Raw genomic sequence first — 23729 nt, 5'->3', positions numbered from 1 at the left:
TAAAATTCCACAATTTTATTCAAAATACTTAACATGGATCATCATTCAATATTAAAGAGTGAGAAATATTTTATTCTACCAAAGCCATAATTCATTTCAGCAGCTGCGCAGCAGCAATAGCTCCATGTCCCACTTCAGAATTGCCTCCAGGTCACCCCATTTCTAGGCGGGGGCTGAGCATTAAGGGACAGACCACCTTCCAGCCATCAGGTTGCTGAACATCATCCTCCAGCGGAATCCAGCTTTGAAAATGCTATATCAAATACCTCGTTGTAGTGCTCAACAAAATGCACTTCTAGTCCTTCTGTAATGAATCCAGCAAGGTCATAATAATCCTTTTTATTCTCTGATGGCAGAACGATACAGGTAACACCTGCCCTCTTCGCCTATGGGGAAAAGAAAGTTATGCAGTCTGTTGAGTCCTAGAAATCCATCAATCTACTAGAAACACTCCCATTTTAGAAAGCAAGAACAGTTATTTAGGAGCATGATCTGGCTTTACTCTGTTCTTTGGAGAGAAGCAAGGGCATCACTTATAGGAGATGTCACTAAGGATGGATCATGTTCTAGATCTCCCCAAGCCCCGAAAACACACACTCTCCAGTCCCACCTTCTTGGCTGCAGGGACAGCTGAAGTGGGAGGTAGTGTAGTAGGACTATGTCAGCACATTGGGGGATTGTTTAGACCAATTCATACTATTTTACAGAGTTTAAAAAATCTGTTCCAACTTGGGTGAGGATAAACCCTAGAATCAAAGGAAGAATTAGAAACAGCTTATCAGACCAACCCACCACATCAATATGCATGACCCATTGCACCATTCTACAGAATCTTTTGATAAGGACATCTGCATCGGAAGAAGCACAGAAAGTGGAACCCACTCTTTAAGTGGCAGGTTTGTACCCACTCACTTTATGTGTGATTGTCCTGGTTCCAGCTGGGATAGAGTTAATTTTCTTCCCGGTGGCTGCGGCGTGCTGTGTTTTGGGTTTGGTATAAGAGGAGCGTTGATGGCCCCTTGCTGTTTTGGTTGTTGCTGGGTGGTGCTTGCACTGGGCACTTTTCGGCCCCCCCATGCTCTGCCAGGTGCAGGGGAAGCTGGGGTGGGGGGAGCATAGCTGGGGTGGTTGACCCAGCTGGCCAATGGGGAATTCTAAACCATGTGATGTCATACTCAGTATAAAAACCAGGGGTGGGGAGGGGCCTCTCCCCCCGTTCGTGACACACGGTCAGCGAGTGGCAAGCAGCTGCATTGTGCATCACCGGCTTTGTATATTCTGTTGTTGTTGTTGTTATTATTGTGATTTGTTTTATCACAATTTGTTCTACTTTGTTTTATTTCCATTATTAAACTGTTTTTATCTCAACCCATGAGTTTTACTCCTTGTGCCCTCCTGATTCTCTCCCCCATCCTACCGGAGGCAGGGGGTGAGCGAGCAGCTATGTGGGGTTTAGATGCTGGCTGGGGTTAAACCACGACAGTGATCCTGCACTTATCCCTGTGTGGCCCACACTCCTGCAAGTGCAGCCAGTTCATCAGTGCCACAGGCATCTCTATCATATGCTAGTCCTTCTGTAATGACTACCGCAAAACAAAATGCAAAATTACCCATTTTAAAGCCACATGAGGAAAAGGAATCACATTGCAAAAGGCTGTAGCCCAGATTTGGGGACAGAACACTGATGTGAAGCCCCAGCTCATGAGGCTACCGAAAGAGCTAATACCATTCTTGAAGACAGAAAAATGTGTGTGACGCAAGGCTGATGTAGGCAGGAGCTGTGCAGATGAAAAGTTCAGAGAGAGATTCAATGCTTGGAAAAGAATTCTGAAAACTGCAAAGGGTTGAAACCAAAAAAGCAAGCACCACTATAAATCCAGTGTTTGCAAGAGTGCTTAGGAGAACTCAGTCTATATAGCTTACTAAAAAAAAAAAAAAACCAAAAAAAAAACCCCAACAGGATTAAGTAACCCGATTTTGATGTACAAAGAAACTTCATAGAGGAAAATGCAAGACACTAAAAGTAAGTTCCTTCCATCTAAAACAGAAAAACAGAGGGATATCTGTATGAAATTTTAAGTCAGACAAATTCAAGCTGGAACTAGGGAACAGAGCCTTAATGTTAAGGATGATACCTTATGGATACCGTCAGATCTACACTGGATGCCCTCCTTAAACAGGCACTTCAACCCAGCACAGATTCTTGTACCATACCAGTCTGTGATAGAGAAGACAGCTTTAACAGCCAGATGATCCTTTCCACCCTTAATTCTATCAGTCTAGTAACTAAATCAACACAGATTCCCTGACACAAAGCCTGAGGTCCCATCTCCTTCCTCACAGCCAGAGACACAGGCAAGATCCCCGTGTTCCCCCAGCAGGCTTTTCCACAGTGTATATTGAATCACTGCCTCTCCCACTACAGGAGCAATCACTCTGGTTGTCCCAGTCACCACTGAGCCGAATCCAGGGCGCTCTACCACAAATGATGCACAGAAACAAGATAAGAGTTCTTACCGCAATAGTCTTCTCCTTGATTCCACCAACAGGAAGAATTTTTCCAGTTAATGACACCTCTCCAGTCATGGCCACGTTCTGCCTCACTGGGCAATTCATGGCCAGTGATAGCAAAGCTGTTACTATAGTACACCCTGCACTTGGTCCATCCTTTGGTGTTGCTCCCTGTTTTAAAAAAAAAAAAAAAAGCACAAACCCCCTGCCTTTAGCTCATTCAGAGCCTAAAGCCAGACAATACCTTTGTCATTGCTGTTTTAACCTTGCCCCCATTTCAGAGGGTCTCACAAAGGTTTTTGTAAAGTGTCACTGATGGAATCCTGCTATTTGAATTGGCTCATCTATTAACAATTATGTCAGTCCTCATCTTATTCATGAGGAATAATCCGTGAGTCTACAACTTGGTTTCTGGCCTGATGCCACCACAATACTCACCAAGCTCAGGCCTTTGAATAAGCAACATGAGCAAAAAACAGAACATGAATGCTTTGAAGCTTTTTGTTGACCTAAGCCAACCACGGAAATAAGTAACAGAGGTCAGCATCACACGGGAAGAGAGCATCAAGAGTCACAAAATAGTGGAGGACAATACTGAAAATCATTCAAGGCAGAAAAGATCATTCAGTTTAGAAAGCCTAACAAAATCCAGGCCTAAACTAGTGACAGTCTGGATTTTCTGAGATCAAACAGATATTTGAGGTAAGAGCAGAAGAAATGAACGTTTGAGAGAGAGTAGAGGCAGAGAAAATGTCTGCTGTTTTCTGATCCTCCAGGAAACGAACACACAGATAACAACCAAGTACCTGAACAGACACAGAGCAAGCTGCAACGAGGAGGCTGTGGACTAGGTTCAGAAACAAAGCTTGGGCACAGTGATAGTACAAACTTTGCCTTCAGTAAAGCCCCTGCCCAAAGCCTGTTACACAGCGTATGAGCCCTCTGAGCATTTTGTGCATTTATTTTCAGTCTCAAACACCGGAAAAATGCAATCACTGCCATTATATGGACTAGGAACTATGGCACAGAGACCAAGAGTAGTATTTTCAACTATGTGTAAATGACCTGAAGCCTTTATGAAGGCCTGGTAACAGAGCCCTAAACTTTGGTTTCCTTGTAGCTGCATACCAGCTTTTATCCAAATCACTTTTCTCTATGCCATGGTTTCCCCAACTTGCACAACAGGGCCAACAGCTACAACAGAAGTCTAGGATTCCTTAGAGCGTTATCCAAGCCCCTGTATTCTCGCCACTTGCTTGCTGCAGAAAGGAATGGAAATATAGCTTGTAAGAATGCTTTCACAGGATCCTGAGGAAAATGTCGTCTTTTCTAGGTTTTACTGCTAACTGCACAACATAGGGACAAATGAAGTGCTTTCCAGCTTCATGTCTAGGGGAGCAAACCAGCCTAGCTGCTATGCATGCTCTGTGAATTCTGCATCTGTTTACCTCTGGCACATGCAAGTGGATATGGGAAGACATGAGAAAGTCATTGTTGGGGTCCTTCTGCATCAGAAAGGCTCTTGCAAATGTATAAGCTATTTTGGCACTCTCTTTCATTACATCTCCCAGTTGTCCTGTTACTTCAAGGGATCCATCCTTGTTCTCCTTGTCTTTGGGTCGCCTCAGGGATGTTTCAACAAACAGAGTGGAACCTCCTAAGAACGAAAAGAAAAACAACATCCTGAGAAACGTTAAAGGAAAATCAAACCAGAAGATTTTGGACATGCAGAAGCAATGTCAGGAATTTGGAACTAGGGCTCTCTGATGAGACACTAGCTCTTGGATAAAGAGCAGTTGAAACCTGCTCTCTGAATCCCTTCAGGAAGGCTAGCTAGAAATCTCAACAGCACTGCACTGACAGTCTCCATTCATTGCTTCTTTGGACTTCACGCTCCACCGATACGGATGCAACCCCTATTTAGTGGAAATAATCAGTTCTTATAATGGTTTCAGGCTCTTCGTAGCCAAAAAGTAAGGTGAGCTCATACCATAACACACTTCTAGCCAGTTCAGCTTTTCAGTGTCAGACATCTATTTACCCTCTCCACCATATTGATAATTTCCCTCTTAACTACTTCAATTCTATGCAAGGTCAATTAGAATATGCAGAGGTCATATCCTTTGCTGTGAGCTGTATTTCCATACTGTGGTGCACATAAGCCCCAAAGTTATTAGGGGAGTAATCCAATGAACAGCAACTAGCCAACTACACCCACCCCAACAGAGTGCTAGAATACGTGTTATCTGCCCTTGACATCGAAAGCCAAGTCAGTGTTGCGACATCACTCAAGAGATACAGCATGCCTCAGCTGTGCCATAAGTCAGAATGGCACCTCCTGCTTTTAAGGAAGCAGATAAGGTCTTGTCCTCTCTGAAAAAACTTATGCTTTTAGTCACTGCTGTTCCTTATGTATGTGGTTCATACGGGATATGGAGCATAAAGAGAAAACATGCTGGCCTGAAGCTAAAACGAGCCTGGGTAAGGGAATAAGAAAGGGTCCCTTCTTCAGGGAAGAAGTAGTCAGGATCTAGAAGGCCACAGAAGTTAATTATACTGATGCCAGTAGAAGAACTTCACTGGACTCGATAGGGAAAATTCAGTTTGACTATCACATTGAATTTTTGAAAATTATATGGAAATGTAGACGTTAACCCAAAAGTCATTTTGTCTCACCCATAGCTGTCCAGGCCAGACCCATCACCACTCCTGGAGGAGTGGTTTCATACATGCGATCCACAGTGAAGATGGGCTTTCCTACAAAGTCCTGCAGGTTTTCAGGTGTTACTTGGACCGTCTCTGCTTCTCCACTCACAATTTTATAGGCAGATTTCCTCAATACCTGAGTGAGACAGTAATTTGTTTCTGTAGAAAAAGCTGAGAAGGCTGAAGCATAGCGGTCATGGTTACACACAACTTTCTCTCACCTTTTCTACTTGTTTCTGCAGATTCCTCACCCCACTCTCTCTGCAGTACTGCTTGATGAGAACAGTCAGGACATCTGATGTGATTTTGGCTTTGTTTTCATCCAAGCCACACAGAACTCGTGCTTGAGGGACCAAATACCTCTGAAAGAAATCATCCCCCACATCCTTCTGTTAGCATTTGTGACAAAAGCCTGGTGGTTCCAATTCACTCAACTTCATTCTGCTATTAGCTCAATGCCATTTTCTGGAGTCCACAGCCTATGGAACACTGGAGTTACTTTAACTGGGTGTTCCAATCAGAGGAACTCTGTCCAAAATGCCATGTGCCTAATTTTTTTGGACACAGTTGGATGTAAATATGTAAGCCTGAATCTGCGAAAAACATTTTATCAGATATAATTCACAGCGCATCAGTGGTTTCTCTTACCTCTGCAATTGCAAGTTTCTCTTCTGCTACATATCCTGATACATTGATCACTTCCATTCTATCCCGCAGTGGCTCTGGAATAGTTTCCGTTACATTGGCAGTACAAATAAAAAGTACCTAGAAATATTACAAGATCCTATTAAGCCTTTTCATTAACCTGCTGCTTTACTCCAAGCCACAGTTCCTCAGTTCTGTGTTTCTCTGTCTGAAGGGCTGGAGCAAGATCATCTTCTCTGTGGAATCTAGTTTTTATTACAGGAAAAGTTTTAGATTTTAGAACTATGTAGTAGGATGTTCCCTACCCCCAAAATAAATGTTTAGAAATACACGCAGCACAAACTAGGAAATTGGAATGGTTTGATATGGACCAGGAAACTATTTGCCTGGGGAGATCTAGATCTAAGTTATTTCTATCCTCTACGAAGTTAGCACAGAAGTGACCAAATTATGTATATATATTTCTAATCCATCAATTCTGCAATTAATGTAAGCTGCACAAAAAGTGCAACAGTGTACAAAGACAACCAATTTCAAAAGCTTGATAGCAGCATGAGGCCACCTCACTTGATAGCAACTCTGCCAATCATTTCATAGAAGAAAAACTACTGCCTTTTCTAGCTGAGACCACGCATCTTTGTGTCCCCAGCTCTACAGGGAGTTAGGGCTAGAAGACATATGCTGGTGACTGTGTTCTCTTAAGTATGTACAGTCACTTTGGTTAAAGCCAACTCCTGCAGAGACAGCCCTATACCACTTGTGTCTCAATCCTATCTGTCTGACTTTCTAACTGACTAAAATGTCAGCACCTTTTCATGGACAGGAAATCTCTGCATTGATACACATTCGTACATTCCAGCTCTATAACCTCTGCAGAAGAGAGAAATACCTTTGATAAATCCACAGGAACATCAAGGTAATGATCCAAGAAGTTAGAGTTCTGTTCTGGGTCCAACAGCTCTAGAAGGGCTGAGGATGGATCCCCTTGATATCCTCTTCCTATTTTATCCACCTATGGGAGAAAAACTTTAAATGCTCTAAGAAGTTTCTCACCACAATAAATTCTCACGCAAAGATTCTTTAAAGGCTCCATCTGAAAATCTTCATGTGTTTGTTCGTGAACAGCCACTACTAGTCTATCAGTTTTCTGTGCATTTACCCAAGTCCCCACTATCCTACCGCGTGAGCACAATGACACACCTGACATGACACAGGACTTTAACAGTGTTGTAGAGAAGCACCATGAAGTCTCAGGGAGTGTGCATATAATCAAAAGCAAGTGAGTTATCATGGATTAGTGGGCTACTACTCATTAAGCTAAGCTATAGTTGCAGACCAGCATACTCATTCCACAGTGGGAGGACTACAAGGGTGCTAGCTTATACCATTTCCCTAATATGTAAGCTAAGACACTCTCCTTACTCTGCCAAAGGTGCAAAGTGCCTATACACAGCCACTCATCACAGCTAGTGATCTTTGCTGCTTTCACAGAATCATAGACTGATTGAGGCTGGTAGGGACTTCTCGCGGTCATCTTGTCCAACCCTACTGCTCAAGCAGGGCCACCTAGAGCTGGCTGCCCAGGATCATATCCAAGGTTGTTGTCTCTTTCAGCATTGCTCATGTCCTCAGAAGAAGAGGTCACAACAGGGCCTCTCTCCACTGCTTTTTTTCCCCAAAGAGTAGTGTTAACTAGATGAACATAATGCAATTTGCTACTACAGCCAACGCAAAGCTCCTCACCAACACCACTTAAGTGCCATGACCTACAGGTTTCATTACCTTTCAAATCAAGATACTCATTGGTTACATTATACTGCAACTTATTACCCAGTTTCTTGGTCCCCCATACCACTTCCAAGACATCTGCTGTTGGCCTTTCCCAGGCATGGCACACAAGGAGGCTAGAGAGACCTTTAGACACCTGCTATTATATCCTGTCCTTATTTGCTTTTCCACAAAGCAGTAGGCTGGTAACCCTGTCTCATTTATTCTCAAATCAGACCACAAATTGACTGTAAGCATCTTACTCCTTATAGTGTTGCTTTAGACCTGCTGAGAGAGTGACTCTTTCTAATAATCACACAGGCAATAGCAGTTTTGTGTACCCACACCTAGGTAAGGAACACAAGAGCTGTTGAAGCCTCTGAATACCCAGCCAGCTCCATTAGGATCCTCGCGATCCAAATAGCTCCAATTTAATGAGAAGGGCATAACTGAAATATTAAAGTTGAAGTCTGTTATAGCAAGAGAAAACAAAGGGTCTAAGATATCACTGTCACCCAAAGAACTTGAGAGCCAGCATCATTTAAATAAAAAAAACCTGGGATTTTTAGGAGAGTTACTGCTTCACCTTTCCTAATGGAGTCAAAGAATTGATACATGTTTTGAAGAGCAAAAACTAGAGTGAAGACCAGATACATCACCTCATCGATCAGTATAAGTGGATTCTCTGTCTTGGTCTTCTTCAGACACTGGATGATTTTTCCTGGCATTGCTCCAACATATGTCCTCCTGTTTTACCAGAGACTGTAGTTAGGGATTCACTGTAAAGTACAGCACACATCACACAACATGGCATGCAGCTGATGGGAAAGGTATATCCCACTGGCAAACAAGACTATATTTCTTCTGCATCTCCATCACCATACTAAGCATCAAGACCCATCTAGTCTGTTTCTAGTAGAGATCAGACATGAATTTTAGCAGAATACTCCTGGACTGCAGTTTTCATCTTTAAGTTAGAGGGAAGCAAAGAGGTAAGGCTGAGAACAGAGATATTTGAATAATGACTTCTTGGTTTTTGGGTAAAGAAATGTTAGAAAAGGGAACGTTTCATTCCCTCACTTGGTACGGACAAAAAAGGAGTATCAGTGTAAATCAAAAGATACACCGAAGGAGCAAACTGCTAACAGCAAAACACAATCTTTCTGCTAGAGGGAACTGGCATGCAGGAACATGCAGAAGCAGAGCAAGAGGGTAACAACAGAATGAATGCCAAGAGGCACAGAGCAGAGAACATCCTGAAAAGTATATAAAATATTTATCTCTGCTTCTGAGGCATACAGGGCAGAACCTCACAGGTTCAATTCACACTGCAGAACAGCTACTCTTACTAGTTTGAAAACACTGCTAGTTTTGTTTTGAGGGGTATGTGGAAGGAAAATAAACCCGTGGCAGGGTCGGATTTACTGATTTTTGTATTCACGTTGTCTTGTTCTCTCCATGAATAGCCTTGTTCCCAATTTTTCCTCATGCAGCATCTCCCTCCTGATTATTCAGAAACCAATTCTCAATCACACCTGAACATGTGAATGACCGTGTTCAAACTGTCACCATTCTCTAGTGCCGGCATTTATAGACAGGCATGAATTAGCATTTGGCATCAGTCCAGTGCTTTTGTGTAGCTCACACAGCTTTTCAAAGACCTCCTATAAGCATACACAAGAAGCAGGGAGCAACTGCACTTAGAAACACGAATATGATTATGTTCCAAATTCCTCCCTTTGCTATCCTTTTCATGTCTTCCTATATCCCAACTCCTGTCAGCAAGGGTTGGCAGAAGACAGATGAAAATTACACACATTGTCCAACTTCAGTTAGGTTCCTATTTTGACAACATTAGTAAAAATTGCTGGATAGAGAAACTGCTCAAGTTACACTGACCTGTGTCCTTTTATTTCTGCTACATCAGTCATCCCTCCAACACTGAAGCGGAAGTACTCTCTGTTTAGGGCTCTGGCAATGGAGCGGGCAATGCTGGTTTTGCCAACCCCAGGGGGGCCATAAAAACAAAGGATCTTCCCCTGGGTGGATCCTCGCAGCTGGCTGACTGCTATGAATTCCTGCAGAACAGATGAAGCACCAGTAGTGAACAGAGGGCAACTGCATACCAAAACATATTTGTTATCAGGTCAAACAACTATTACAAAACGAGCATCATACACAAAACTGGTCCTCAAAGGAGTTGGGGAGGGCAAGGGGAGAAGCTAAGTAAGGATACTGGTGCACCTCTTTTCCCTCTGGTTATTTACACACTTGGTTGTCCCTGGGTTTTGTGCTCTGTACTCATCTCACCGGGAGAAGCAGTCTCTCCCTCCACTGTCTTGGAGTGGGAAGACAGACTTCTAGTTCTTCTCCCAGCTTCCTTAGTTCTTACCTGAGTCTCTTAAGCTATATGTGAGCATCTCCTACTGTACAACTTCTTCTTTGCTAAGTTAAACTTGCATCTTTTCACACTCCTGTGCTAGGCAACCCTCAAATAACACTCAGCAGTTGAGAAATCAAAAGATCACAGTTCAGAACTGAAGTCTCAACTGCTCATACACTTACAGTGGAGAAATCACTGTGCAAGTGGACAGAGAGATGTGGTTCCCCTGTAACAAGCCAGTTATTTAGCAAAGATGAGCCTTGAACTCTTCCACCTACAGCACTGTACTCCACAGCAATACTATACAAGCACCAATCTAATTAAGGCTCAAACCTGCGTAGATACTTCTCAGTACCTTAAAATCATCAACCTCGCTTGCATTGCTACAACTGGGGAATCTCCTCTGTGTGGAATTAATCACATCAATAATCAAAGCCACAGACCTGTATGATGCAACTCAATCTATTTCTGTATAAAGGCTGGGCCTAGTCAGCATGAGTAGTGCTGACAAGCAACTTAAGAGACTGATACTCAAAAGGGGTTATCTGCTTGTAAGTGTCCAACAACAGGCTTACCATAAATCATTTAAAATAATAAATCACATAGTGAGATTTAGTCACAAGTCTTGGGCACTATTAGGGAAAGAAGGCCCCGTTGGCTGTCAGCGAGGAGATACTTCACAACCTTTATCTTTTTCTAGAAGAGACTGGAACAAAGCAACTTCATAAAAGCAAAATCCCAGGATGTCTAAGAATTTACTATTCATTATACATAATAAAATCGTACTATTAGCTTACGAGATGCCTATATGGTTTCTGTGCACAACAATTACTGAGGTGGCCTAAATACTATCAGTGCTGTCCCCAAGGTAACACAAAGCTCTGCTATATCCAGCAGGTGGGAACAGTAAGAGAAACTGCTTCGCTACACTCAGGAAATGGCCAAGTTGAAGGCTAGCTACACTCAACGGCTTCACCAAATCTGCTAAGCTCTCACCACAATTTATTAATGCAAAATCAGTATCTGCACCTGTCTGCCCTCCACTGGGCACTTTCATCCACTTGCCCAGTACGATACAAATCCTGTCAGCACTGGGATTGTCCTTCACTGCTTGAATGCCTTGGCTGGCTACAAGTAGGAGCCTACTCCTGCCTCCTGGAAAGGAAGGCAGTTCCCACAGCAAGTTGTTAAAGTTGTTGCAACCTGTTGCAAGTATCTACTCTTATCTAAAATAGCTTCCCTAACCACAGCAAGCACAGGCAAAAGTGACAACTTGTGGAACAAGGCAACACTAAAAACTACCCTGCCTGCTGACATGAGGGCTGTATTGCACAGACTATAAACCCTTCAGCATCCAACACAACTCTGGGGATAGGTAAAGGTTGTGAGGCAAATATGCATCTTAGCTAACTTCCCCCCTCTTAATTTTAGAGGTATGAGTAGAGGTTCAGTGTGTTTTGGAAAGGCAGTAACTTTGCCAGTCAAGTGGAACCATTTTAATAGTCTCTGAACGAATTTGCCCCGAGTAATTAAACACATTAACTGATCACCAGAACATTCTGTTCTTTGATTCAGCTTTCTGTTTGATCCATGAATTAACACAAACTCAGTGGAGAGCTGCAATCTGAAACACAACCAAAATGCCTGATGCTAAGCAGAGTGTGAAATGGGACACACTGCCTATTCCTGCCTTACCAGAATTCGCTTCTTGACGTCATCCATTCCATAATGATCCTCCTCCAGAACTGCTCGGGCTCTGGTCAGCTCCAGGTTCTCCTCACTACACTTACCCCACGGAATGGATGTCAGCCAGTCCAAGTAGTTCCGTGTAACACTGACAGAAACACACAAATGAGAGTGATTTGACAACAACCAGCTCATGCCATCCTCCACTGTCTTCCAAAATAACCTCATCCAGAAGAAGTGGGATATAAGCTACTCATGGAAGGGAGACTATGAAAAGAACATCATTATCTGGGCAGTCATTGCTAATCTTTCGTTATGGTCTTCATTCCCTTGTCCCTTCCCCCTCAAAAAAAATCCAAGCTTTTTTTCACAGCTTTTGCTTTCCTGTGACAAAGAACCTCCAATGTACCATGCAAAGACCTAGATTTCTGCACACAAATTCCCATGTTTTTTTGGTGTGGGGCTTGTTCCTGTCTGAAGACAAGCAGGATTGTTTGTAAGCTCTGCTCTACCGTCAGCTGTTTGGATCAGGTCACGAAACTTAAAGATAGAAAACCAGTTTTCTCTGTCTCCCCAGTGGACCAAGACAACATAAAGAAGAAAGATTCCTGGCTCAGAAGCAAGGAAAAAAAGCTGGATGTACAACATGACAGAGAAAGATTTAAGACTGGGAGATAAGGATGTTAGTGCAGAAGCTAACGGTAGAGATAATCAGTTTAAATAAACTGCTACTGAGGACAACACAAGTGCATAAAAGCAAGCACTCATCGCAGATCAGGCATTCAAATGTATGGGGAGGTCTGCAAGATGCAGTAAATAGCAAATTGTGCGCAGTCATGAACACAGAGAAGCACAGCCTTCCCATGCTTGGCTGGCTGGTCCCACGATTCACTCTATGATCAATTCAATCACCACACCGACAGAGCTTTGGCTTTTTTCTCCCAAGTACTTCCTTTGCAAACTTGCTACCGCTGTTACTACTCTGAGGGAAAGGTACTATGCTGGCTGTGAAGCCCAGTGTGTCTTTCCTAGCTTCCTCCCTGCTCCTCCCACTACATGATTATCAAGATGTTTCTCATCCAAATCACATGTGTGCCCCCAAACACAGTCTTTTACTCCATAAAAGATACTTTGTTTTAGAAGCAAAGATCCAGCACATTAAAGTGCTGATGAGTACATTGACTGCTGTATTGTATAACATACATTGCCTCAACAGACAAGAAATGTTCAAAGCAAGCTCAGTTTCTGACAATCCATGTCATGGATTATGTGGTAAAAGCTATTCATCCCTTTGCAATTCCAACCCTGCCCCAACACTTCAGGGACCACCTCAGGTAGCTTAGCCAATGTCATGTGTTAGCAACTAGCTTCTCTTCTCTCACACCTAATAAAAACACCTAAGTACAAGAGAGAAGAGCCAAAACTAAGGGCTGAAGGAATCACTGCACATTTCATGAGGGGTAAGGAACTACACAGTTCTTATCCACAGCATTAGGCTGCAAGAGAAGACCTAAAATGATCAAAAGAGGTAAACTACGGTAAAACACAGGAGATTTGGAGAACAATCCTATAGCTAGGATGTGATCATATGCTACATTCAGGGAAAACAACTATGACAAAAAGAGAAAAGAAACTCTTAAGGTAAGAGCTTCACAGAATTGTATTGATTTCTCTCATTCTCCCAACTAACCCTGATAGCAGAGGACACAGCCATCCACTCACTTGAATTCTGAGGAGTGATTATCCAGCAAGCCCAACTTGTTCAACTCTTCGTCAATCACATCCATGACATGTTTTGGCACTACCAGCTCCTTTAGTCGCTCACGGAATTTCTCTTCTATAGCATCCTTGTCCTCTTTTTCCAGACCTAGCTCTTTCTTAATGATCTTCAATTGCTCTTGGAGAAGATATTTGCGATGTGTTTGCTTGATCTTCTCCTCAACCTAGACACAGCAACAAATACAGTAACTATTCTGTTCCTGGTACAACCCATCAAACATCAAATGCTTCCAAATACTTCTCAGTTATGACCTTCTCAGCAACTGAAAATACTACTTGGAAATCATTTGCAGCATGTTCTAATACAAAAAGTGACTCTATGACATATTCCAGCTCCCTCCACATCTTGGTGGCCTTCGCCGGCCATGATTCAGTACTTCAATGTTTTGTTTATGCTGGGGAGACCAAAAGCTAGGCAGAGTAAGCCAGATGTGATCTCCCCAGTGCCAAATAGAGGGGAATAACCGCTTCTCTCAACCTGCTGTCTACACAACTACAAATAGAGCCCAGTATGCAGTTGGCCTTCCTTGCCACAAGGACAGACTGCTAATTCACGGTCAGCTTCCTGTACACCGGGGCCTCAAAGTCCTTTTCTGCCAAGCTACTTTCTATACAGTTGGCACCCAGCCTGTCCTGTTGCACAGGGTTATTCCAACACAGGTGTGGGACTATGAATTTCTCTTTGCTGAACTTGAGGAGGTTCTTACTGACTCTCTGAGGGACACCACTAGTAGCTCACTGCAGTTAGACTTTATAGCGTTGATCACAACCCTTTCTGCCCAGTAGTCTAGCCAATTTTTTCACTCACCTTGTACTACACCCTTCTAGTCTGTAACATCCCAATTTGGTCATAAGAATACTATAGCTGACCACAACAAAGGCCTTGCTAATGTTAAGGTATACAACAGTCATTGTTCTCCCTTTGTGCTCTAGGCCTTCTTATCAGAGAAGGCAATCAGGTTGATGAGGCACAATTTGCTCTTAGAAAATCCCTTCTGGCTCTTCCAAATCATGTCCTCCTTCGTTTGTCTGTACAGGAGGATTTTCCCCATAATCTTCCCAGAGATTGAGGGCAGGCTGACATGTCTATAGTCACCTCGATTCTTTTTCTTGAAGATGGGCATGACATTTATCTTTTTCCACTTTCCAGGAACCTTCCCAATCACCACAGTGTTTTAAAGATGATTGAGACAACAAAATACTGACAGTGATAATCCCCCTCAGTATCTTTGGATGCATCCCATCTGGTCCCACAGACTGCATGTGTCCAATCTGTGTAAGCGTCATCCAACAATTCCTACCCTGGTCCAGAAGCATTTTGCACTTAACATGAATTTTAAAAGCCCCAGTTATTGGGAGTTAACAAACTCAGGAACTTCTGACTCAGTATACACAAATCTTTGTACTTCATACACTTAGTTACCATTTTGATGCAGTTATTGTATTCTGTTTAGAACTTACAACAGTCAGGAACTACTGCAGTTCACATGGATTAGCAAAGGGTCTTTTAAAATAACATTGTGCTATTTACACTATTATGTGCTATATACAGTATTATGCTGTATATGTTTTATACAGATGCTCGGTAAACTGCAGTCCTCTACGATTTACCTGCTTGTGTGAAATTACAACTTGGACACATTTTAACAGCAGATGCCATAGCCTCATGCTTGTTACTTTTACAATGTGCATGAAAAATCAAATTTGTAACGGAAGAAGAATATCAAATCTTAACCCTAAAATAACGTCCCTTTAGAGTGTGTACCATTGTCTTGCTTTAAAATTCTTCATTGGTCATGCTAAGTCATGGCCATCACAGTGGTGGACACGATGTAATACATACAAGATATGTGTTACTTGAAAAACTTACCTCCCTTCCAAGACGCTGCTGAAGTTTGCTCAGCTCATACTCCTTCTTTAGAAGGGAAAGGGCTTTGTAAAGCCGTTTGGGAATCTGGAAAAGATAGACACAAAATAAGTTTTCAGACACTGTACTCTTGGCAACTCCCTGTGAGAAAGGGAGAACAAAAAGCTCCAACAGGTTGTCTGGGAGAACTCTCCAGCACCTGCAGATGTAAAAAGACGAACCGTGTAGCAATTCCACAGCATGCAACCAATGCGTGAAAGACAATTATTTGCCACCAAAGATGCACAGCATCCAGCCTTTCCATTAAGGCAAGTTATTAATGACTTACTATATCCTTCAACAGGAATCTAGTCACTGATATTAACCTATCATCAGAGTACTGAAGTCCCCTCTGTACTGAGGCTGGTGAAGAAACCATGACATATAACAGACATACTTTTGATTCAGTTAGCATAGCTTTAGTTAAAACCTTCATCTTACACTGGTTTCTTCCAAGATGTCTTGAAGTTCTTGCGACTCTGCCCCTGTTAGAGCTGCACCCATGTCACTCAGATAGATAGGGTTATCTACCACACGTTGTCCAGCCTGCATCATCTGAAGTACAGACTCTCTGAAAAAATGGTAATAAACCCCAAAATTCTCAGTAAACTTTTACATTCATAAGGGAGTATCCTTATAGAGTTATTTACTTGTTACGACAGAGCAAAGAAATGAAACACAGCTCAGTTTCATAGCAAAATAACTCTTTTTTTAAAATTTGACTAAGCCAATACTCAGTAACAAACACATAAATTACTTGATAAAAGGAATGATCGCTGATAAATAAAACCAAATATATGAAATGCTTTCTTAACAGTTTTGTAAAATTTTTGTGTATGCTAAGACTCTTACTATGCTCATATTAGATGGATCAGACCATGATACTTATTGCAGTGAGCTTCACTTAGACCCAGATCACCTGCCATAGGACTTATCATCCTACCTCGTATCTAAGTTTCACACCAGGTTTTCAAAACTTCCCCTCTGTTTCCAACAATGGATGATAAAGCTTGCATCCCAAAACAAAATTCTGGGTGATAATTCAGCAAATATCTCTTCTTCATTACAGCAAAAGAACAACTGGAATAGAAAATCTCAGCGTACTCCAGCCTGAGAACATGCTGTCCCCAAAGCAGGGCAGCATGGGAAACACATACCTGTACAAGGGGTTCAAGGCAATGATGTCCCGGATTGTTTTGACAATTTCTGCCGTGAGTGCCTATAAACACATTAAAGATTTAATCAACAAAAAGACTGGAAAAGGACAGACAAGACCTCAGTACAAATACGACATTCCCCAACCTTTCCAGCACGGGAGCACAGATATACAGCCCCTGGCCACCCATCTGCAATGGTGTGCTGTAATGGTACTTGGTGTTGGGGCAGTTATTCCTCCTGGGAGACAAGGAAAGGCAAGAAGGGCTATAGGCTGGCTTCCTGCATGCACAAAATTTAACTGGTTCTTGGCCAGAAGATATGATCAGGTTAACCACTCAAGTCACCTTGGAGCAAAGACTCGGTTTGATAGAGGATATTACACAGATTTAAGCACAGCCCAACAGCCCAACCTCTTCATTCAGCAACTTTTTGAAGTGACCAGTTCTAAGGAATTGAGCTGTTGTAATGAAAAATCATTATTTTCATATAATCCCCTCATGCAGTGACTGTGAGAAGGAGGAACTGGTTTCTGAGGCCTGAAATTAGAGCCTGATTTTAGAACTCTTCCTTTTAAGCAAGAAAAGTAGGTGCAACTCTACAGGACAAGTTCAGGCTTGCATGATTAATTCACTCACTTTAACCTCTTCTGTGATCTGAAAATCTTCATGAACCACGTTCTCTACTTCTACCATGAGAACTTCCTGCGAGGAAGCAGCTACAGGATCTAGTACCACTTCCACAGCTTGGTCCTTTGCTCCAGGCTCCTCTTCAGCCTCTTTCTTAGAGCGCTTCTGTTTCCTTCTAACCTTCTGTTTGTTCTCAGGCTCCTCAGGCTCAACCTCTAGTTGCTTGTTTATACGAATTCTGAAAGCCAAAAGAAACCAGCTACAACCAATTCTCCTCTGTTATATGTGATTTCAGCTCTTCAGCATGAAAAGGAAAGAGTCTAAGCTGTATTTTGAGTAAACTAAAATTTCAAACTTTGACAAAGGTGACTGGTTGTACATGTTTTGACAAGATTTAGCTTTTGGTTCATTTTGTCAAAATAATATTACTGTAAAACAGTAATAATCAAGTGGTAGATACTGATAGGACTTACTAAGTAAATTTATTATAAGTAAGTTGCTATACAAAAAAATTAACTTACCACTGAATTAGCCTATTGGTGTGTAAATGAAGCACCAAGGGCAGCTGACAGCACCTTTATCATAAACCATGTTAGCTTAAACCAGTTGCAGAAATACAAAAACAGATTTATAATTATTAAAAGAAAAATAATCTAAATAATATTGGTGAACATACACATGCACACAAAGCTCAATATCACAGACTGTCTGACTTCTCAGTGACAAGTTGCAGCACATGAACCGAACAATTAACAAGGCATCATTGTTAGTATGTCTGCTGAGGAGCTAGTTTCTCTAGCTACATGAACCAACAACTCTGATGTGGATTCATACCCTCTTCTTGTCTCTCCTGAAAAAGCAAATTCACTGTTTCACTTTAATTCTGAATATAACGTTCTGCTTTTTCAGTTTTCTGATTCTCAGCAATCAATCCCTCTGATTTAAACCACATCTGCTGCTTTATCTACTGTAATACTAAATATTACATACCATGTGTATAACGGACCTTATGTCATTCCATACATAGACATTTGAAATTTTGGTCTATTACACAAAGAGATTTCCTAGATTATGACTTTGAAAGAGATCAAACATACAATATATTCCACAACAATTAATTATTAGTCCCTAAAAGGGACAGGCTACATCACATGGCATAATCACCTTCCAAAAAATTACTTCTCCTGTTACGCTTCCCTGTTTTTAAACTTTTCTGAATTTTGCCTGCTATGCATACAACCTCAGGTCAGACATTTTCAATGCAGATTATGACCTCCAGTGCTCCAGAAAGGGATCAAATTCTTGCCCTCCCCACTGGCTTAAAAGTTTTCCCCACTAAAGATGAGTGCTAAACAAACACTCAGGAACTGCAATAGCCTTTGACAAAATTGTCTTACTAGGTTGTGAATATGGAGTCAAAAAAAACCTTGTGGTGTAGCAGACTCTCAGCTCATGGGATAACTGCCATTATGCGCAGGGTGTAGGTCTTATTTTCCATGTGATCTTCTTCAAAAAATAAGACCTCCTCAACTACTCCCACTGTCTGCCACTAGCAACTTTTGACTAATTTTGTCAACAAGATTTGACTAATCTTGTCAACAGAATAGAGTAACAGGCAACTAAGTTCAAAAACATTTTCTGGAAGATGGGGTTGCTGGTGGCAGAAATCAGTTGCTGGGTAGAAGAACATCCCCTTGCAGGGCAACTGGAAAAGAGTTTGGCAGGAGCCAGCTAGCCAGTCAGCACGTAAATATCTCTGGATTGACTACAGAAGCTGCTGCCCTGACCCAGAAGGCATGGTAAAAGGTGTATGGGGAGAGTTAAAGGAGGGATTTAGAAGTGAGAAGACCCACACTTGCAGGATACCACATTTCATTATTTTGGCTGCTGATATAAGGATTTCCTTTTCTGTATTTTTCCCTGTAAATGCAGCATGCTCCTCAGATCTGATATCCAGTGTGGTTCCTATGGACATGACTGACCAGTGCTCTGTGTCTCAATCAAATAAAGACCAATTCCCCACACCTTCCAAGTTATAGGGAAATATTTCTATTCCAAGTAAACCAAAACCAATAGCTGCCTATTTCCAAAATCTAATCAAACAAGGTTGTGCTTGATAATGCAGCAGGATGCCTAAGACTTCATTTGGAAAGGAGTTGACTTGCAAACTCACAGAAATTCAGCTTCAAGAAGTACTGCCCATTCTTTGCGGTCCAGAACAAATGCAACCGAAGGCAAGTCAGTGGGAGGAAAAAAGCAATGATTCAAAGCAAAACCCACCCTGAATCTGTCTCCCTGGCCATGCTTCTGTCCTTGTATTTTCCCTTCTAATGGAAATCAATTATTTCATACTTTTAAAATCAGAATTTTATATTGTCTTAGCTCAAAATACGTGGCACAAATAGCTAAACCTATATTCCCAACAATAATCCTACTTTCTTCAATTCAGTTCTGGGACAAGATTATGTAGACAAGACATAATTACAGTTCTGGACCACTTTTTTTTTTTTTTTTAAAGCAAAAATACTGGCTTGAATTAGTTCCAGAGAATTTCTTTCACCATTACTAAACCTTGCTGTACTTGTCAAAGAAAGTGCTAAACTTCATTTTAATGAATGCTTCTTGTATCACATTACAGTTTATATGAGAATGACATGCACTAGCTCTTCCTTTTTGGGGCTAAACTGTCACATCTGTAATAGTACACAGAATATTGGTGCTGGAGCACCAGAGCACTATCAGGATATGTTGTGGAAACAAAGCAAAAGCTTGCCATACACGAGTTGTGTATGAAAATGCGTATATGTGGTGAAAACAATAAAGGGATATATCTGTTTATAAAGAAGTCTGGTAAGATGCAGTGGAAGTACAAGTAATTACCTTCGGTGTCCCATGACTATCATACGCAACTTGTCTCCAAGGTCCTGCATTTCATGAATCTGTACAAAAGTTCCCATCTGGTAGATTTCATTCAGATCCTCCACCACATCAGATTCATTGCTATTGAGGAAAAAAATTGGAGTGGATATTCAGAATCTTGAGAAAGCAAGTAAGATTAAAAAAGAAAGAAGCAATCACTGGTTGCAGAACTTTAAACTAGACTCAGGAGCAAAGACACTTCATTTTATCCCCACTGTTACCACCATGTAGCCCCTTTCCGAATCACCCAATTACCTGGATGGTTCACCTCCCTCCCAAATAATAACAGCCTTTTCTAAAGCAAGACTCAAGCTCCTAGCAGTGCTGGCAGTGGCAATGAAAACTGTCATAGTAAGAGAATGGTCCAAACCTATACACAATTTTTGTAATACTATCCAAGGCAGGGAATTTCAGATCATAGCTTTTAGTGTAAATGTAGCTAATCATGGAAATAGCTTATTTTTAAATTTTTAAAAAGATCAAGAGAAACGACTTACTTATCATCCTTTTTAAGAAAAACACCAGCGTAAGGCTGGGCAAGACGAACTTTCCTCCTCAGCAGCTCAACCAGCTTCTTATTTTTTACCTAGAACGACAACAGGTATGAAGTCAGAGATGGATTTTCCGTAAGCTTTGCACCCTCAGTGTGTAAGGCCAGGCATGGTGAAACCCTATGATTGAATTATGAAGTCTAATCTCGGATTTTTCTAGTCTTGCCCTCATTAGGGGACAGTACTACGGAAGTGGAAGAATATTAGAGAAACATGAAATTTGAGTATTTAAAACAAGCCACTGAGTACATAAGACAAGTTCAAAGGCATGGGGAGAAACTAGGCCTAACCTGCACAAGTCTTACGAGCAAGAAACCTCTCAGTCACTTGACCAACACTCTGTAAGAGTTTCTGTTGCTATCACTGTTCCCCTCCCCTTCCAAACCTGTATGTCCCAGCTCTCCACTCCTACTGGGGAGCTAGTCCAATCTTCCCCATCAATTGCCTGAATTCTGGCCACCCACCCTAGTTTAAATCCTCTTCTCCAAAGCTCCCTCTGTTCAACTGCTCTCCTACATCCACCAGCCTACCTGAGTCCCTGCTTTGAGTCCCACCTTTACTTTCTTACTCCCCTCTGCACTCTGGATGCCACACGTCTGGCCCTGGCAGATCTCCCAGCACCACTGTAATTGTTATCACAGCAGGCTGAACCCTCAGTGACCGAGAAAATACCTCCTCGTGAATTTCGCTGTTCGTGAAGTCACACTGCCGACCACTGAGTGTTCTTTCAGAGTGATGGACCAAAGCATAAGCTGCTTCGGTCAACGCTTTTGACAATAAACAGCACGGTCTTGACAGAGCAGCGTAAGCAATATTGTTGTTGGCCTATTCTAATCTTGACACATCTATTTTAATTTTGCACAATGTCTAGCAAAACTATGCTTGCCAGTGTCACAGACATTAACAGAAAGAAGAAAATTAATAATTCCATATTCACTGTAGAAACTTCACATTGTCAGGAAATAAAGTATTAAATGGCAGCACAATGAGCAGGATAAGAGAGAGCATTTAAAAATTACCTTAACATAAGACACTGTTGACCTATGCATTGAAATTAATGATTTATACATAAAAGTGTCATATGATTGCGGCCTAAAGATCATCATAATAAATAATCTTCTCTTTGCCCCAACACATTTAGAAAGACATTAAAAATTGCACGTATTAGATTTGGACAAGCAAAAGATACTACAGTAGAAATAACATTATGATAAATAACACTACAGGAACAGGAAACTATTGATTCAGTTCTTGTTACATTTACTCCAAAATCAGTATAATACTAGTGAGGAGCAAAAATATGAGTACTTGTTCCAAAATGGTTGCATTTCAGGAGGAAAAAGTATTTCTGGCCTTTGAGTGCAAGTTACATATCAAAGATCAAATTTACGACTCCTAAAAATACATAGGTGTAAATACATAGGTGTAAATACACATAAAATACATAGGTAAAAATACACATAGGTGCAGAGCGGAAAGATCACTCTCTGAAATATTGAGATTACCATCCCCATCTCTCAGCACCCTCTCCCACCATAGCAGTGTTGCCCTATACTGAATTCATGCTTTCTTCTTGCAGCTCACAGTTTACTGCCTTCACAAATATTGTTCTTGGTGCTAGAACACAAGCCCACGAAGCTAAACCAAGGACACATTTGTTTAACCTTCAGAAAAAGAACACTGAGAAGACAGCAAACTCTGAAAGAGTTTCTGCATGAATCACTGACCTTCCCCGTTAGAAGCAGCATTACTGACCCTGATGCAATACTTATGAAACCCGAAGTCCGTAACTACCCCAAAAGAAACCACTATTCCAATATGGTCAGGGTATATAGTCAGAAATAAACACCAAGAAGCAGAAGGCCATAGAGCGTTACACACCTTGCTACCCTATCCAGTATTCTACGATTAAAAGAAACCTGTGAAGGCAAAGAATATGGCTTTGAGCAGAAAAGCACCCCTAATATGACCAGAAGCTGGGAGACGAGCTCATGCACCTGTACGCATGGTCAAGGACGGTTACGCCGCCCACCAGAAAACCCCAGCCGAACGATTGCCGTCCCCCCTTCAAGGGCTCTCAGCCAAGGCCAGACAAAGCCACACTCGGCAAAACCGCCCCGGAGCCGTCGCCCGCGGCACGGCCCCGGCACCCCTCGGCGGCGGTCAGCTCTTCCCTTCCAGCCGGGCCGGCGAGGGCGAGCCCCCGGGACTGCCCCGCCGGGCCGCGGGCGGGCCGGGCTCGGCGGCTCCTCACCTCGATGATCTTGATGAAGCGGGGGAAGACGGGGTTGCGCGTCACGGCGATGAGAGGGACGTTGGGGAAATGCTCCGGGACGAGCAGCGGCGTCAGCGCCGTCATGACCGGACCGGCCCCGCCAGCGTCCGCCCCGCCGCCGCCACCGCTACCGCTACCGTCCTCGCCGCCGCCGCCGCCCTCCAGCGCGTCGCCCCCCGCGAGGCCGCCGGGGCTCCGCTGGTGCCATCGCGGGCCACTGCTGAAGGCGGCGCGGGCCGGCGGCGCGGAGCCCGGGGGGGCCGCGGAGGAGGCGGCCGCCAAAAGGCGGCGCCGCGCGGGTCCCAGCAGCGCCGGCCGCCACCGCCCGCACAGCCGCAAGCAGCGGGCGGCCGCCATGCTGCCGGCGCGCGCCCCTGCGACACTTCCGCCCCCCTCCCCGCCCCGCCGCGGCGCGCAGGCGCCGGGAGCACCAGGGCCCCGCCTTGCCGAGGGGCGCGTGGCGGCGCGCACGTCCGAGCGCTCCTCGGGGTCGCAGGTTCGCGCCCCGGCCCCGGCCGAGCGCTCCTTGCGTGCGCGAGCGCGGCGGGGACTGGCGGGGATTCCTGAGGGGACAGGCGGCGGCCGGGTTCCCGCGCTCTCCTGAGGCGGCTCACCGCAGCTGCTGCGTCTGCGTGGCCACCGCTGAGCCTCACCACTCCCCGGCTGGAGGTCGTGGGTGCGCAGAACCCAAACCATCCTGGGTGAAACGACTGGAAAGATGTGGAGAGAAAGGGGTGTGCGGCCAAAAAAGAAGGATACTCCCACTGGAGAAAGGGTTCAGGGGGTCCTGTGAATGTGTCTTTGGCCACTGCCCCTT

The 23729-nt window shown here is 43.2% G+C and overlaps 1 protein-coding gene across 7 annotated transcripts; it reads right to left on the bottom strand.

The window, feature by feature from the left end:
- On the bottom strand, positions 1-23131 carry LONP1 (lon peptidase 1, mitochondrial). Of its 7 annotated transcripts, none has more exons than XM_075175390.1 (18): positions 22892-23131; positions 20584-20672; positions 20048-20167; positions 17177-17405; positions 16541-16602; positions 15825-15954; positions 15348-15431; positions 13421-13641; positions 11708-11846; positions 9529-9707; positions 8289-8376; positions 6752-6874; positions 5866-5982; positions 5439-5579; positions 5188-5353; positions 3960-4168; positions 2518-2682; positions 1-386 (listed from the first exon to the last, which is right to left on the bottom strand). In XM_075175390.1, exons 1-18 carry the CDS (start codon positions 22994-22996, stop codon positions 222-224), a joined length of 2532 nt encoding a protein of 843 aa, XP_075031491.1. In that variant the 5' UTR covers positions 22997-23131; the 3' UTR covers positions 1-221. The 7 variants fall into 7 exon arrangements, with proteins under 7 accessions (XP_075031491.1, XP_075031494.1, XP_075031495.1 ...); XM_075175391.1 differs by lacking the exon at positions 1-386 and adding an exon at positions 400-746 and having other exon boundaries at positions 22892-23067; XM_075175393.1 differs by lacking the exons at positions 20584-20672; positions 22892-23131 and adding an exon at positions 17689-17763 and having other exon boundaries at positions 20048-20127.
- Positions 23132-23729: the final 598 nt, after the last annotated feature.

This window comes from Calonectris borealis, chromosome 28 (genome assembly GCF_964195595.1).
Source record: "Calonectris borealis chromosome 28, bCalBor7.hap1.2, whole genome shotgun sequence".
NCBI lineage: Eukaryota > Metazoa > Chordata > Aves > Procellariiformes > Procellariidae > Calonectris > Calonectris borealis.
This window is presented reverse-complemented; position numbering and strand designations above follow the sequence as displayed.